Raw genomic sequence first — 18229 nt, 5'->3', positions numbered from 1 at the left:
AAATCCAATGCCCACCCATCCAGATTCCAATTGAAATTAATAATCTCATTAAAAAAACAAAAACAAAACAGTATATATAAAAAACAGGCACACAGTCAATCAATCAACAAAACAACATGGGCAAGGGGGAGGTGTTTTAGTTCCCCCATGCCTGACGGCATGGGGGATTGATAAAAAGGCAACTGTATCTCATAACTAACATGATTTTTTTTAAAGTATTAATTTCTTCCCCATATTTGGTACTTGGAAACAACCCAGCACCGTGGATGTTGGTGATTTATTTTCTTTGAGAGGTGTCCACTGCTTGACAGATATACATAAAAACAGTGTGTGTTTAAAGATAAGCAAATTAATGCCTTATTCCCAATTCAGAAGACTAATTTGCAGAGAGGAACATTTCATCGTTCTTGCCCCATAACTTAGTGAATTCAGGAAAATCGCAGATTTTATATCAAAAATTGATTTCTCGGTAATGCTGCAGTCTATCCTGATACTCGTGACCTTACTTAACATTTGCTTGTATTGATATCATGTTTGTTTTGGGAAAAGATCGGAAATTTATTGATATATTTTCCTCATATAATTTTACATGTCAAGAACAAAACCAAACCAAACATCAGCAAGCATTTTCTGGGCCAGTGTCTTAGAGAATTAGAAAACATCTTGACATGAAAACCATTTATCTTTTGTTTTATTAGGGTCTTGTTTTATATACAAATTAAAACAAAATGGAAGACAGCATTTAAAACTCGTCCTATTTGAACTTTAATCCCATCTCACTAACTGGCCCAAAATTGTGCATTGAAATTTGTTACCTCTGGGATGGTTCTGGAATTTGGGGAGAGGTTTCTGAGCAGGGATTCCTTCCAAGGGTAGAAATGAGAGTAATTTGCCTAACAAAACTGCCCGATTTTTGTACCCAAATATTGCATTTTTGGAAGAATCAAAGGGAAATTTCATGACTATTTTGGCAATATTTCTCCAGATTTTGGAAGAATTTTAGAATACTATGCTTTGCTCACCTTCGTATAAAACAGTTTTAGCATGTCATAGAAATATACCCAGTTGCTCATTATTCAACATAGAAGAAGCCAGTGTCATATAATAATTGAGGGGCGGTTACAGGACATTAAGGTTGAAGTCCGTCCTTAACAAAACAATAAAAGATTACTAGTGAACTTTGAATCAATCAAAGTCTTTCAGTCTATCTACTTTTCAAGATTTTTATGAATAAAACAAAATATTACTGTGTGCAAGAATTATGCACACTTTAAAACTGTTCTAGTGCTGATTTTTTTTTGCCCACAGCATTTCAGGAGAGCAGAGTGGTGGTTGAGGATCAGGACAGGATGGCTCTGCGCTCGGCGCCCTTTTGGCTTCTGGTGCTGCTGGCAGTCGCCATCTTGGGCAACTGCGTTAGCACCTCCCCCCACTCCCTGAAGTATTTCTCAATCTCCATCTTGGAACCCAATCAGGGGCAGATCCACTTTGTCGGGTCTTTGTTCACTATGACAGCAACAGCTGGAAGGTACAGCCTTGAGTCTCATGGAAGAAGAAGTTGGGAAAGAAGGATCCCCAATACTTTGGACAGAAACACCCAGATATTTCGTGTCACTGAGGAGTCGTTAAGAGATCACCAGGATCTGAGAAGTCACTACAATCAGAGTGAAGGCCTGCACACACGGCAGTTGAAGTGTGGCTGTGAGCTCCAGGTAGACGGAAGCAAAGGAGGGTTTTTCTTTATTATTTATTTATTCAATTTCTTTGAGACCCAGGGCAGCTTACAGCAAATCTATGCAAAACACATTAGAAATCTACAATAAAATCTACACTTACAATACTGTCTTAAAACCCTACTGCTTAAAATTAATCAATCACATCCATACATATACTCAATCATTGGCCGGGGCTAGATACAGTGGTACCTCAAGATACGAACCCCTCGTCTTACGAACAACCCGAGATACGAACCCGGGGTTCAGAAAAAGTTTGCCTCTTCTTACGAACTTTTTTCGTGTTACGAACGGCAAACCCGAACTTCCGGGTTTGGCATTCCGGAGGCTGCTGGGAAGCCCCGCAGCCCGGCTGTCACCTTTTAAAACAGCCAGGGGGCTTCCCAGTTGCCTCCCGGAGCCAAACCCGGAAGTTCGGGTTTGGCGTTCGGGTTGGAGAGGCTGCTGGGAAGCCACCCGGCTGTTTTAAAATGTGACAGCCTGGCTGCGGGGCTTCTCGGCGGCAGCGGCAGGTACGTAAGACGGAAAACGTTCAGGAGGCCGCTTTGGGTTTTTGGCTGGGAGGGAGGGCAGGAGGTCCGACGCTGGGGGAGGGAGTCAGGAAGGTCCTCCTGCTCCCCCCCTCAGCGAAAAACACAAAGACGGTCTGCCATCGCATGACAGGCAGGGCGGAGCAGCGTGGAGCAAAGGGAGTCTGAAACCGCCAGCAGCTTCAGTTTCCCATTGCTCCGCGGGCGGCGGCAGACCGCCTTTGTATTTTTGGCTGGGGGGGAAAGCAGGAGGCGCAGGATCAGGCCGGCGGTGGGCACGGGAGAGGCAGCAGGTCTGCATCCTGGGCGGGTGGGCGGGCCGCGGGCGAGGAGGCGCGACCGAGCGGGCCGGCTCAGGCTCTGGCTAGGACGGGGCGGGCAGCGGCTGGGCGCGGCAGCGAGGGTGCGTCTGACTCGGGGCTTGCGGCGCCTGACGCAGCGGGGAACAACAGCGTGGGAGGCAGGAGAGGACCAGGCAACCGGAGCAGCGTTGCCGCTGCTCCCGACTTGGCTTCCCTGGTCCCTGGCGCTGCGATCTTCCAATCTTCCCTTGGCGATCTTCTGATCTTTCCTGGCTTCCCTGGCCGCCTGGTGCTGCGATCAGAAGATCGCAGCGCCAGGCGGCCAGGGAAGTGGCCAGGGAAGCGGCCAGGGAAGCCAAGGGAACATCGGAAGATCGCAGCGCCAGGCGGCCAGGGAAGCCAAGGGAAGATCGCCAAGGAAAATGCCCAGCCCAGCCCCCCCCGGAGGCGTTTTCCTGGAAGGAATGCCATCCACCACCGAGCTTTTCGTAATCTGTTTAAATTTCCTTCACTCCCCCAACATTCCCCGCCTTGCCTCGCTTGACTGGCCAGAGGACATGACATTCACCGCCTCCCGTGCCTCCTTCGGCTTTGTGATTGGGCAGAGCGGCGGGAGGCGCGTCCAATCGCAAAGCCGAAGGAGGCACGGGAGGCGGTGAATGTCATGTCCTCTGGCCAGTCAAGCGAGGCAAGGCGGGGAATGTTGGGGGAATGAAGGAAATTTAAACAGATTACGAAAAGCTCGGTGGTGGTGATTGCACTCCTTTTAGAAAAACGCCTCCATGGGGGCTGGGCTGGGTATTTTCCTGGAAGGAATGCCATCCACCACTGAGCTTTTCGTAATCTGTTTAAATTTCCTTCATTCCCCCAACATTCCCCGCCTTGCCTCACTTGACTGGCCAGAGGACATGACATTCACCGCCTCCCGTGCCTCCTTCGGCTTTGTGATTGGGCAGAGCGGCGGGAGGCGCGTCCAATCGCAAAGCCGAAGGAGGCACGGGAGGCGGTGAATGTCATGTCCTCTGGCCAGTCAAGCGAGGCAAGGTGGGGAATGTTGGGGGAATGAAGGAAATTTAAACAGATTACGAAAAGCTCGGTGGTGGTGATTGCACTCCTTTTAGAAAAACGCCTCCACGGGGGCTGGGCTGGGTATTTTCCTGGAAGGAATGCCATCCACCACTGAGCTTTTCGTAATCTGTTTAAATTTCCTTCATTCCCCCAACATTCCCCGCCTTGCCTCGCTTGACTGGCCAGAGGACATGACATTCACCGCCTCCCGTGCCTCCTTCGGCTTTGCGATTGGACGCGCCTCCCGCCGCTCTGCCCAATCACAAAGCCGAAGGAGGCACGGGAGGCGGTGAATGTCATGTCCTCTGGCCAGTCAAGCGAGGCAAGGCGGGGAATGTTGGGGGAATGAAGGAAATTTAAACAGATTACGAAAAGCTCGGTGGTGGTGATTGCACTCCTTTTAGAAAAACGCCTCCACGGGGGCTGGGCTGGGTATTTTCCTGGAAGGAATGCCATCCACCACTGAGCTTTTCGTAATCTGTTTAAATTTCCTTCACTCCCCCAACATTCCCCGCCTTGCCTTGCTTGACTGGCCAGAGGACATGACATTCACCGCCTCCCGTGCCTCCTTTGGCTTTGCGATTGGGCAGAGCGGCGGGAGGCGCGTCCATAGGCTTGGTCGGGTCGCCGCAGCACCCTCCCTTCGCCAACCCTTTGGCGGTCACCGGTGGGCTTAGGATGCCTCGGCACCGACTTCGCTGCCCCTTCCCGAGCCCAGCCCCGTGACATTCGCTTTCCTCCCGCCCGCAGCCGACTGATCGTGGGCTCCTTCGCAACCTCGGAGAGCTTCCTGGTTTTCGTGAGCTTTCATGCCCTGGAAGCTCTCCGAGGTTGCGAAGGAGCCCACGATCAGTCGGCTGCGGGTGGGAGGAAGGCAAATCCCCCGTGGGCTCCGTTACACCTTCCCTTCCAGCCAGGCCATGCTGGCGGCAGCGGAACAATCGCCTTCCTCCCGCCCGCAGCCGACTGACCGTGGGCTCCTTCCCGAGCTCCCTTCCTGAGCCTCTCGTTTTCTCTTCCCCCCCCGCCCCTTCGCCTCCCTGTGTTCCTAGGAGAAGTGCTGGGGATTGAGGCAAGACAGACCTTCTGCTCCTCACCAGCACTTCTCCTAGGAACACAGGGGGGCGAAGGGGCGAGGGGGCGGAGAGAAAACGGGAGGCTCAGCATTCCGTCAGCCGCAGCGCTGGCTGTCAACTTTTCTTTTTAAAACTGGGCAGGAGCTGACTTGCCTCCCCAGTGCTAAAAAGAAAAGTTGACAGCCAGCGCTGCGACTGACGGAATGCTGAGCCTCCCGTTCTCCCCCCCCACCTCGCCCCTTCCGGTTTCGGCGTTCTGTCTCCGAACGCCAAACACCAAAGCCCCGCGTTCGGCTTCAGGAGACAGCTGGGAAGCGGCGCGGCTCTTTTAAAAGATGACAGCCGGCCTGGGGGGCTTCCCAGCATCCCCGAACCCTGTGCTGGGAAGCCCCCCAGGCCGGCTGTCACCTTTTAAAACAGCCGCGCCGCTTCCCAGCAGTCGCGGAAAGCCGTTTTTTTGCGGGGTTTTTTTTGGTTGCACGGATTAATTGACTTTACATTGTTTCCTATGGGAAACAATGTTTCGTCTTACGAACCTTTCGTCTTACGAACCTCCCCCCGGCACCAATTAAGTTCGTATCTTAAGGTACCACTGTATTGGCAACTCAGTGGCTCCCAAGTCAAATGGCAAAGGTAGGTTTTCAAAACCTTATGGAAGGCGGGAACAGTAGGGACAGTGCGAATCTCTGGAGGGAGTTCGTTCTGGGGCTGCCACAGAGAAGGCTCTTCCCCAGTCAGCATTGTCGGGCTGATGGGACCTGGAGAAGACCAACTCTGTGGGACCTGACCTGTCACTGTCCGCCCCGAATCTGCGGAGAGGGGCAGCATACAAATCTAATGAATAAATCTAATAAATAAATACATGAGGCAGAAGATGGTCCTGCAGATAGTCTGGTCTGGTGCCATGTAGGGCTTTATAGGTCATAACCAACACTTCAAATTATGTTTGGAGACTACTAGGCAGCCAGTGCAGCTCACAGAGTGTTGTAGAAACATGGGCATATCTGGGAAGACCCATGACTGGTTGCGCGACTGCATTCTGTACTACCTGTAGTCTCCGAACACTTTTCAGAGGTAGCCTCATGTAGAGAGCATTGCAGTAATTGAATCTCAAAGTGATAAGGGTATGAGTGACTGAGTAGAGATTCCCTGTCCAAATAGGGCTGCAACTGGTGCACCAGGCGGACCTGGGCAAATGTCCCCTTTGCCACAGCTGAAAGATAGTGTTCTAAGATCAGCTGTGGATCGAGGAGGATGCCAAAGTTGTGGACCCTCTCCGAGCGGGTAAGGAGCTCCCCCTCCCAGATTAATGGACAGACAGGTGAAATTGTCCTTGGGAGGAAAGACCACAGTCATTCTGTCTTGTCAGGGTTGAGCCTGAGCCTGTTAACACCCATCCAAACCCTCACAGCCTCATTACTTCCACTGCTTCACTGAGTTGACATGGGGTAGTAATGTAAAGTTGAGTATCATTTGCATACTGATGATAGCTCACCCGGGGTCATCGGATGATCTCAACAAGCAGTTTCATGTAGATATTAAACAGCAGAAGGGAGAGGACCGACCCCTGAGGAACCCCACAGAGGAGGGACCTAGGAGTCAACTTCTGACCCCCTGCTAACACCGACTGCGACCAGCTGGAGAGGGAGGATGAGAACTGTAAAATGGTGTCTCCCACTCCCAACCCCTCCAGCCAACGCAGAAGGATACCATGGTCATGTTTTTTGCAGTTTGGCTACAAAGAGTGGACCTTCATCACCTTTGACAAGGAGACCCTCACTTGGGTGGCTCCTGAATCCCAGGCCAGATCACCCAGAGGGAATGGGACGCTGAGCCAGAATGAAGTCAGAGAAGGAAGGCCTACCTAGAGGAAATCTGCACTGAGTGGCTGGAGAGGTTCCTGTGCTATGGGAATGAGACCTTGCTGAGGACACAGCCTCCAGTGGTGACGATGAGCAGCAGGACGGAGTTGGAAGGTGGAATGTAGATGCACGTGTGCTGGGTACATGGCTTCTACCTCAGATAGATCAATGCTTCCGGGACGATGAATTCTGGGAGGAGGATACTTTCCATACGTCTGTGGCCTCAAATTCGGATGGGACCTTTCATTAGAATATGTGAGGCAGCACTTGGATTGACCCTAAGAGAGGGACTGCTATTGGTGCCACGTAGAGCATGATGGCCTGCAGGACCTGAACGAACCCACCGATTCAAAATCCAACCTGGGGCTCATCGTCAGTTGCATTGCGGCTGCTCTGGTCCTGGTGTGTGTGATTGCTGGGATCATGGTATTATTCAAGAGACATCAGGATGACTACAAAGCAATGCCAACCAATGACAAAGGATCCAACAGTTCAGACCAGGGGAGAAACAAAGCCATTTACCATCCCCCTTGCAGTAGACATCCCAGCATAAAGAGAGAGGAATGTGGATAGAGATTGGAGGTTAAAGATGAGGTTTTAGAGATGGGTTTATAGAAAATTGGGTGAGGAATAGGATGAAGAGTTTCTTGGTTTTACTTTTAAGAGAGATTTATAAGTTGTTAATTTTCATTATGCTTGTGAGGGATGAAGGTGAAGGTTTCTTTTTCCTTGTGTTAGTTTTATCTGTTTAATGTAATCTTTGATGAAACTATTACTAGCCGTGTGCTTTCTGAGATTTTTGTCACTAAAAGAAGATTTTTGTCACTTAAAGTGATTATTGCACAGTTAGTAATTTGACAAATAAACAGGGCAAAGAGGCAAACTTCAGTAGTAGACATGTGCAATAGAATTTATATGGGGGCCTAGAGCCCTTCTGGATGACTTTTGAAATTCAATTACCTTGAACACCTAGCTAAAATGGTGTAATATACATTTAATCAATAGCAAATAAATCTTTGTTAAGATTAAGATGTATTGTAGCATGTTGTGTGAACTGTCCCTTTATATATACGCCAAGTTACTAGACGCTGCTCTATTTCACCGGTAAACTGCTGTGCAAAAAATGTGAGCAATGTATTATGATTTTGGTTTGGATTTGTAGAAGCAGTTCGCACTGTGTGAGAATTTTATTTAAAACCGTGAATTCTTTTTGGGTGGGTGGAGATACAGTGACAAATCCCAGCTATGCTAATGTTCTCCATTGCTTTCTGTGGGTAACAGGTTTTTTTTCTGGGTTAAATTAGTTTTCCTGCATGGTATTGCTGTTTGTCCCGGTTTGCCTTTTTTTTTTTTTTAAAGTGTAATCAAATCAGATCAGATCAAATAAAATAATCTTTATTATAGTATTTGACCTGTCTATACAATAAAGGAAAGAAATAGCTTACCATAATGATTTATTGGGGAAGGGAAAAATAATAGGAAAATAAAACTATGTAATTAAATGTTTTGCAGTTGTATACTGTGATGAAGATATTAGGCCGTCTGATTGAGAGTTAGGGATGTCATCAGCGGTGGGTTGCTCCCAGTTTGGACTGGTTCTAAGAACCAGTAGCGCCGGTGGCGGGAGGCTCTGCCCACTCACCTAGGATGCTTCTGTGCATGCGCAGAGGCGTCATGAACACACACGTGAACTAAGATAAGAGATTTTAAAACCGACTACTGGTTAGCATCCCTTAAAAATAATCAATATAAAATTGACAGTGTGGCCCTTGAATTTGAATTGTCCTGGGTAATCAGAATACACCTTAGGGCACCATATGAAGACGTGAGTAAAAATTCTGCCTGGATCTACAAAAGCAAACTCTGCAAATAAAGGGTCCTATGAAATTTTCCCGCCAGTAAAGTTAATGAGAGAGCAACAAAGCGATATGTAGAAACGGCCCATCTATGATAGTTTAGATTGTGTAGTTGCCCTGCTTACGTCTAACATTTAGTGATAGAATTCAGTGGCACTGGTGATGTCATTTTGACAACCAGGGTCCTTGATATTCTGTCTCACTATTGATATGGCCTTCTCCAGGATTAATTGGCCAAATATTCAGGAGAGACCAAGACTGCAATACAAATGCAGTGCCAATGATAGATTCAGATTATTGTGTCTTGACTGTGGCAGAGGCATTAGGTCTGTAACATGATCCTGAGTCCTGAGATTAGAATCCTAGTATAGAATTCTGGCTCACATTGCCAGGAGTTTGATTCCTTCGATCCTGAGAGATTCAGCCTTCCATCCCTCTGAGGTCAGTAAAATGAGGACCCAGTTCAAAGGGGGTGGGGCAATATGCTGACTATATAAACTGCTCAGAGAGGGCTGTGAAGCAGTACTGTATATACCATATTTTTTGGAGTGCAGTGATACCTTGTCTTACAAACGCCTCATCATACAAACTTTTCGAGATACAAACCCGGGGTTTAAGATTTTTTTGCCTCTTCTTACAAACTATTTTCACCTTACAAACCCACTGCCGCCGCTGGGATGCCCTGCCTCCAGACTTCCGTTGCCAGCGAAGCGCCCGTTTTTGCGCTGCTGGGATTCCCCTGAGGCTCCCCTCCATGGGAAACCCCACCTGTGGACTTCCGTGTTTTTGCGATGCTTCAGGGGAATCCCAGCAGCGCAAAAACGGGCGCTTCGCTGGCAACGGAAGTCCGGAGGTGGGGTTTCCCAGAGAGGGGAGCCTCAGTGAAATCGCAGTATCGCAAAAACACAGAGGTCCGGAGGTGGGGTTTTGAGGACTTCGGTGTTTTTGCGATGCTGCGATTTCACTGATGCTCCCTTCGCTGGGAAACCCCACCTCCAGACTTCCGTTGCCAGCTAAGCACTCGTTTTTGCGATGCTGGGATTCCCTTGCAGCATCGCAAAAACATAGAAGTCCAGAGGTGGGGTTTCCCATGGAGGGGAGCCTCTGGGGAATCCCAGCAGTGCAAAAACGGGCGCTTCGGCTGGCAAAAGGGGTGAATTTTGGGCTTGCACGCATTAATTGCTTTTCCATTGATTCCTATGGGAAACATTGTTTTGTCTTACAAACTTTTCACCTTAAGAACCTCGTCCCAGAACCAATTAAGTTTGTAAGACAAGGTATCAATGTATAAGATTCACCTTCCTTCTCCATAAAGAGGGTGGAAATCTTGATGCACCTTGTGCACCAAATACAGCCATTTTTGGCCACCTGAAGCCCCCTGCATCACATTTATGCAAAAATGGGCCCGTTTTTGTAAAAATGGGGTGCACAGAGCGTTTGGGAGGCCTGCATAGTGCTCCTGGGTGCTAGGGGAAGGCAAAAACACCCTCCTTTTTGTGAAAAACAGGCAATTTTTCACAAAAACGGGTGAAAAATGTGCCCATTTGTGCAAAAAATTGGGCATGTAGATGGTTTGGGAGGCCTGCAGAGTACTCCTGGGGGCCAGAGAGGACAAAACCTTTTTTTTTCTTACCTACCTCTTTGAAATCTTGGTGCATCTTATACATCGGTGCCTCTTATAGTCTGAAAAATACGGTAAGTCTAAATGCTGTTGCTATTTGTAAGCAATGAATGTGCTGTCCCTGCATTAGCTACCCCCTCTCGCCCCATCTTTCTTAGTTTCCCCTCCCTTCTAACAACCTGTATAGAATTGGATTGTGCTGAAGATTTTTTGAGTAAATGCAAACATTAATCGAAGCCTGTTGTCCCTATCCTCTTCAGAGAATGGTTGGTGCTGTCTGGCTGAATAACCTGAATTATTATTAATATATAAAGTTATCTGTTTGCAAATGAAATAATCTTCATATAGTTATTTCAGAAATGTAGGGCTGCTTAATATAACACTTTTTTTAATTGAAAAAATTAACTTACTTTTACTTGAAGTATTTGCTTCAGATATAATCATAGTTACAAATGCTGCAGTATAGAATAATCATAGAAAACAATCGGTACAAGAAGCAGTTTATTTTAAAACTGTTCAAGTATCAACTCTTACTACAGATTAAAACACAAAACAATGGATACACTGCCAGATAATGCAGCGATTGTTGTAAAATTTACAAAATAAGCAGTACACATCTTAATTAATAATGAGTAATACTGTGTTAATGCCTTCATTTTAAAAAAAACATTTGTTCCCCTATATTACAGCTAGATATACCACTTCTTTTGGCATGTATACATTAGAAATTATACAATGAAATTTGTAACAATGAGATATGACTGTTGTATAAAATATTACCCTCTTTGTTTTGAAACAAAGCTTTACATTTTATTGAATCTCAGAAGAGGGTTTCCAGTATAAACATGAATTACATTCACAGTTATGTTTGCCTTGTATCTGTGTCTAATTTATATAATCTTTTGAAAATAAAATATTTAATGCTCAATTTAAAAAATCAGATACCATCTTTGTATTATACCTATTCAGGTTAAGCTGAAATGAAGGAAGTTTGAATTAATGCATCTTGCCCTGACACAGTTTAGATATTGTATTCAACTTACAAGGAATTTATCTTCCTGCAATTCTCAAATCAGCTTGAGAGATTTGAGAAGTGGAGGAAAGAGACACTCCAGATTATATTTGGAGAATGTGTGATGGTGAAGGACAAAGATAACTTCCCTTGCATGCATTGCTGATAATGAGTTAGATCAGGGGTAGGCAAAGTTGGCTCTTTTATGACTTGTGGACTTCAACCCCCAGGATTCCTAGGCCAATCATGCTAGCTCAGGAATTCTGGGAATTGAAGTTCACATGTCATAGAAGAGCCAACTTTGCCTACCCTTGAGTTAGATATAGCCAAGGCAGCCACTTAACATATTCTCAAATATGAACTAGAAGTCAGTCCTTTGACTTTTACTATCTGAACATCTGGGTCTGCCAGCATAGAGGGACAGACAATGGCATCTGGAGGAGCATGATTCAGTATCAAGTAACTGAGATGCTTATCGATCTATCCATCCATTCATCCTTCTTATTTTCAAGAGAATCACCAGGTCCTCAGGTGATACAAGTAACTCTTATTGGATCTGCATTCCAAGACAAGACCTGGTTCACCAAATCCATCTGAATTCCTATTAGCCTTAGTCAGCTATGGATGCTGTAGACAGAAGTTACCGGTATATAGTCCAACAGCCTCTGGCTTTAGGCAGTGCATAGCACTGATGAGTAATTAATAACATCACTAAATTCTCACACCTGCCTGGCTTAGCTATATTTTATATTGAGGTTTCCCTAGAAATCTAAAGGGCAAATAAATAAAATTTAAATCTAACTTGAGCTGAACTATAAAAAAGACAAAAGGCAGTGCAATTATTTTTATAATTGCTACAATGTACATGTGGAATAAATGCAAAAGACTTGCAAAACATGAATAAATTGATTGTGGGATATTCCCCTCCATTTTAGTCCTACGTTTAATTAATCAGTAGTTGAAGTTTAGATCAAATTTGGAATTGGTTCAAAAGATCTTTAATGCATTATTTTGGGTTAAAGCTAAGCAGGGCTCAATACTGTATTGAGAAAATAGACATCATAGACCCCAAATTAAATACTATTAAGTCTGTAGACTTCAGCATGAGAATCTAAATCATGTATATTATTCTTCACCAATTCTATTTCTTCAGCAAGACTTCATTGGGGATTAATATGTGCTAGTTATGAATAGATATACTGTATACTTAACTCATTTAGAGCTATGGTACAATCAAGCTATTCCTTTACTTAGTAACAGAGGCCACAATTTTGTTTGTAAAAGTCATAAAGCAGATCACAGGACTTGACCAAATTTTATAACTTTTTTATGATGATTGTTAACTATATTTTATTTATTTATTTATTTATTTTATTTATTGGATTTGTATGCCGCCCCTCTCCGTGGACTATATTGTTTACTATAAGGTGTTTTTGTTGGAAATTAGAAATAAATACCAGTTTCTGCCAAAGACATAATAAATTACAGTCATATAAGAATGGTATACTACCCATAGCTTTAAAAACCAGCCAGTTGCTGAGCTCCCAAAATACAGCATGGGGGAGGGACATTGGACCTTGAAACCTTAGTCGTAGGTCCTATTTTCAGATCCATCATAATTTTGACTGGTTGCAAGTCAAGGACTTCTATCTGTATATGTTTAACAGCTCACTTGTGTAGTAAAGTAAGATCAAGAGTTAGATATGGATGCTTTTATTTTTATAACTGCCTACCCCTCCAAATTTATTTAGTCAATAACTGTCAGTTACTGAGTATGTTCTGTATTACCAGAAAATAAAACTGAATAGGTATATAATTATTCTATTACAATATTAATAACTACATAGGACATTAAAATGGAAGACTTTTTGAGTGACTAATGAGAGTTACTACACTATTTATTTATTTATTTATTGGATTTCTATGCCACTCCTCTCTGAGGACTCTATAATGTGGATATTATATAAAGGATAGTTGGATTAATCTGATATGTTCAAAGATTATCCCCAAATGTAAAGTGTAAAATGCTGCTACAAACAAGATAAATATGTTGTCTGGGTGTTAGTTAACATTTCTCATTCTCCAAGATATTGCCACTTGTCCATCATCTTCAATTCTGCTAATGTCTAGTGGTGATTTGTCAACTTGACTAATCTTACATAAAATAAATTGGATATTTCTATTCATCTCATTATTATTTTCAAGACTTTGAAGATCATTTAATTTCCATAACTACCCATACTAAAACATAGCACTGCTAAATGTGGGTGTACTCAGGAAGGTTGATGTCAAGATGATGGTCACAATGAAGCAATCAACCCCTTTTTATAGACCTCTTTTTTGTGTGTTCACCATTTTAATCATTTTGATACCCCAAACCAGATACTCATCCTGTTAAATATTTTTAAAAGAATATCCAAAGAATTTTTTCCATAACATTTTTGCTTGTGCTTTATTGGTAGTTTTCTTTGCTTTGTTTTTTGTATCTTTATTCTGATGCAATTTCCTTTAAAATTACTAAACTCTAAATCAAAAGCTAATCCCATTAATTGAAATGAGAGTGTTTTCGGAGAAAAATGCCTGGTAACATTCAACATTTTATTATTTTAGCACTTTAGAATAGTTTCCCCACAATTATCCATACCACAAAATGTGACACTGATAAATATTTTGAAAGGAATATGCAAAGAATCTCACTAGCTACAATGAAATTAATTTCAGAGTTATCTGGCAGAAAAAACATCCACATATTTTCTTTCATAAATCTTTTGCTTAGGGTGAAATTTAAAACTGATACTGTGTTACATATTGTTTAATTATTAATGTTGTGCTACAATTTCTATGAAATAGGTGCAAGATAGGAATCTCTGAGAAAATATGCTGGAAGGTATATAGAGTTTCATACCATAAATGTCAAGGGAGGGCCATCTGGCAGTTTTTTTGTTCCAGAACTTTCTAATAGCAATAAGTAGGGCGTAGTCCAAGAGCATGTGAGAGATGGCTGAGCTTTGTGCTTTGTTTTCTGTCAAATTAGCCTTCAACTGCCAGTTTCTTTCCCCTCATCCTAGTTGGAGTTCTTAGCTAGAATAAGCCTTAGGACCTCTCAACCTGTGCTACCTAAAATTATTTAAAATAAATACATTTTTTCCAAATCTGTTCATCGGTGTAGGAAGGGAAGATTTTTTTAAATGGGGGAAATATCAAACAGGCATTGAGTTTTTAATGAGATATTTTTCTGAGAGTTGGAAAATTACAATTATGAATTATATACCCATCTTGAAAATGCCCTGGTTCTATGCTGAAAATAGGAGCCTGAAGTTAATTACCTCAAACCTTTCCCTAGATTACTATGTGCTCTATTTTTTATAAGTAGCAGTTATACTATATTAAAATAAGAATGGATGAAATATCTTGCCACATGGTAAGAGTGGAAGAGAAAGACTCGGAAGTCATAATATTTAATGTCCCTTAATTCAGTTGTATCTTCATTTAATTAAACTGATGTTTAATGCTATACAAAACTAAATGTCACATAGGCCTCAAAAAACCTCCATAAACTGACAACCAAAGAATTAACACAGTGAAGCAATGTTAACTTTATAATCTCAAATTTTAAAAAAAATTATGCATCTTCTCCCGTGAAGACTTGTACAGTAGTTTAAAGTATTGATCAAAGCTTGTCTGGAGTACTTAAAAACATTTACAACAGAAAGAATAAACATTCCTGACAAAGATTCATTGAATAGGGACCCTGTCTACACAAATAGGGAACCACTGCATCATCCTTACTGAAATAAATTTGAACCAGTAATGCCAACCAGTATTTTTGAGAATGAGGGCTAAAACCAAGTCAGGATAAAACCAATTAGTAACAAGATAAAATGAGAAGGGAAATACATGCTTGCTACGTATGGTTAAAACCATACAGTATGATTCCTCTTGATATGTTTACCATGTAAATGCTAATTATAGTGTAATTAAACTGATTGTTGCTGATACCTGAGGATTTTAAACAATATTCTGATTAGCCATAAAGGAATTGTTATCAGGTTAAGCAGGAATAATTTTTGTTTGCACATCTTTCTAGGCAAAAATTAAGAAATTGTTTTTCAAATCTTTTTGCATTCATTTTGGAATTCGTGATATTTTATGCTAAGGAGATCTTGCAAAACAAGCATATTTGAAGATTGTTGGTTCTTCAGCATTTTATACTTTGAATAAAATATTGAATAATTAAAATTTGCCATTTGAAACCAGTGGCAGGTTACATTATTTGGTTGGCTCCCAGAAGATTTTTATGAATGGCAGAGCTACTGTCTGTGAAAGACTACTGATTATTGCTATTCAATATTTTATTTGAAATTCTGGTTTAGTGGGCTACTTCTGGTGAAAGGAAGAAGCAACACCTGCTATTTCTCCCAAGGCTTAAGGGCCTGGGTTTTGAGGATACAGAAAGATGAAATGGCAAAAATCCCTGCTCCCTTTGTACAAGTAAGCTGGCAGTCTTGCAGGTTGCTAGTCAAAGAACAGCGCTGGCTTATGCTATGTTTGCTAGAGACAACAATGAACATGTAGATTTTCTCCTAAGCAAGAACACTACTTCCTTCCAATGATATTAGTAGATTGTGCGAAACTGTAGAGATCTCTTGTTATAAACAGAATTTCCAGACCATTGTGAGCAAGGTGAAATTTTTGGGAATCAGTAACTTAATTATAACGACAATAACTAGAATGGATCTTATATTGAACAATGTCATAATCCACTTTGTATAATTTCTTAGATGCAGTCTTGGGACTGAACGGATAGTGTTGTATATAGAGATATTTGACTTTTTGGGAAAACATTTTTGATCCAAGAAAGATATCCCTGTAACAAATATAATTTGCATAAAGAGCTGAGCTTTTTTCCTTCTGAAAAGAGACATTTCTATCACCAGGTTAATTACAAATGCTTTAACAATAGATTGTTTCACGTTGCTCTTATAATTTTATATATTACAATAGAAACATTCATATTAAATGGGTGTGACGAAACACTCACTGGTGGGTTGGTGGGTATAATATTTTTTGTATTTATTGAGTTTCGTGATTCCAGAAGAATAAGCAGCACAATGGGTGTCTTGTCCAAGTTTGCAAAAGAGAGCAGCCAGGATGGGATTTTTTGTTTTTAAAGCAAAAATTATTATTTTTCAAATCTGTACATTGAGATGAATATTCTAGAGTATCCTTCATTTTATTAAAATAATAATAAAAAAGATTTGACAGCTGAGGTGTTCCATGTTTCTGAATTTCTGCAGTAAAATAAAGTTCCACAAAGGAATCTTTCAAACTTTAGTCACAGACTGAAGATGTGAAGTGGGCTTTTTCCCAGAGATGATGCTTTCTTCTGGAGGAGAAGCAGCAGCAGCGGGTCATGAAACGGATCAGAGTGACCCAGGATGAAACTAGTTTCTTCAAGGTTGAAGCAAGGAGCAACAAGTGTGGTTATACTTGTGTTACCTTTCCAGATTGGAAATTCTTCCTACGTTCATCTACAAGGTTTGTTCAGTTTCTAGGGCTGAATCTTTTTTTTCTTTTTCGTTTTCTCTCCCTTTTCTGCCTGTGTCTATGTGCAACAGAGTTAGAAAGTTGAAAGCTAAAAAGATTATCCAGGGATGTTCTTTGTCCATGCAACAAAGCAAGTATTTTCAGTATGGTTAATCCACACGTTAGCATTAGCAGCAAGTGACATCCATTCCTGACTCTTTCAGAATGTTGAGTGCTTTTGTGTTTCTGCATGTGTGTATGTGTTTGTGGTCTGTCTTGTGGCTCTCAGGAATGTTCATATTTAAAAAGTCCATACATGACAATATCCAGTATTAGAAGATCAATATATTACTGTTGAAAACATTGTTTTTGTGACTTTTTCCTCTTTTTGTATAAAAAAAATAATAAAAATAAACATTTATATCACTATTATTTACATAGTCCGTGCGTGTAGAATCACTGCAAAACAAAACAAAGCAATGCGTGTTTTAAAACAGACACACAGGCATTTTTTTCACAGACTGTTTGATTAAAATGCAGTTTCTTTAAATATGTTCTTAAAAAGCAGTGAACAAGGCGTTTTTGAAGTGCTGTTAGGGGATACGTAGATAAACCATTATAAAGAATCTTTATTTTCAGTGTTTATGGCAGATGTATGAAAGCATAAAGAGAAAATCACATTTCCTGTTTCTCTTTCAGAGACAAAGGGCAGTCTTTTTTAGAAATAGGAGCATGTCATTTACATACATTTGATAAGTGTTGGGAGACAGCAAGGACACAAAGTAGTTTGTGAAAGTCATCCTACTATCTATGTTTTGCTGCTGGGTACTAAAAGTCATGCAAAGTAGCAAAATTAATCTTGTTATTTTGACAGTGAACAATTGTGCTTTTCAACCTCAAGGCAATTAGAAGGCCTTTTTTAAACTTACGAAGATCAATGTATGTGACTCAAAATGTGGGTAAAGAAAGTTTTGTGTTAAGGCGAAAGTTTTTGCTTCTCTGCCAGAAATCCTCCTTCCATGGAAAGTCGTATTGAAACTGAAGTAAAGCCAGATTTTTATGCATTCCACATAACTGCCGTTGTTAACTATAACTTGAAATTTGGCGTACATAGGAAGTATTTGCTTGTCTCTGAGTTAGTCCTCATTTATATTGGTATTAATACACAACCGTAAGCCCTATTCAGCTGGTATGAAAATGAGAAAATCAACCTGTATTCAAGGCTTGAGTGTATTAGCCTTACTTTCCCTGTGAGGAAGATAAACACCTGCAATGGAGAGTCTCTTCTATCCAATGAATATCTCCTCCTTAGAGGTTTCTGAAAATCAGAATAATCATATGACGAGCCTCCATTCTAGCAGTAATGGGCAGCCAAAATTTTTACTGCCGCACTGTGGGTGTGGCTTATTTTGTGGGTGTGGCTTGGTGATCATGTGACTGGGTAGGAGTGGCTTGCTGGCTATGTGACCAGGTGGGAGTGGCTTGAACGGTCATCATCGTTGAAGTGAACTGTTATAAGTTCCCGACTTATAACTTCACCAGTGTCATTCGCTGGGATGACAATTTACTTTTTGTTTCTCACGCTCTGCTTCCTGGGTCGCTGCCACCTCAGGTTGGGTAGCTAGGTGAACAGGTGCCAATCA

At 42.2% G+C, this 18229-nt stretch overlaps 1 protein-coding gene across 1 annotated transcript in view; it reads right to left on the bottom strand.

Moving 5' to 3' along the window:
• Positions 1-14651: 14651 nt before the first annotated feature.
• The window catches only part of COL23A1 (collagen type XXIII alpha 1 chain), a 376723-nt gene continuing 373145 nt past the window's right edge, over positions 14652-18229 (bottom strand). Inside the window, exon 29 of the mRNA XM_070739187.1 lies at positions 14652-17045. Within this exon, the coding sequence (XP_070595288.1) occupies positions 17043-17045 (3 nt within the window). The 3' untranslated portion in view covers positions 14652-17042. The remainder of the gene's footprint in view (positions 17046-18229) is intronic.

Source organism: Erythrolamprus reginae, chromosome 2 (genome assembly GCF_031021105.1).
Source record: "Erythrolamprus reginae isolate rEryReg1 chromosome 2, rEryReg1.hap1, whole genome shotgun sequence".
In the NCBI taxonomy this organism is placed as follows: Eukaryota; Metazoa; Chordata; class Lepidosauria; order Squamata; family Dipsadidae; genus Erythrolamprus; species Erythrolamprus reginae.
Note: the sequence above shows the minus strand (reverse complement) of the source record. Positions and strands in the feature narration are given on the sequence as shown.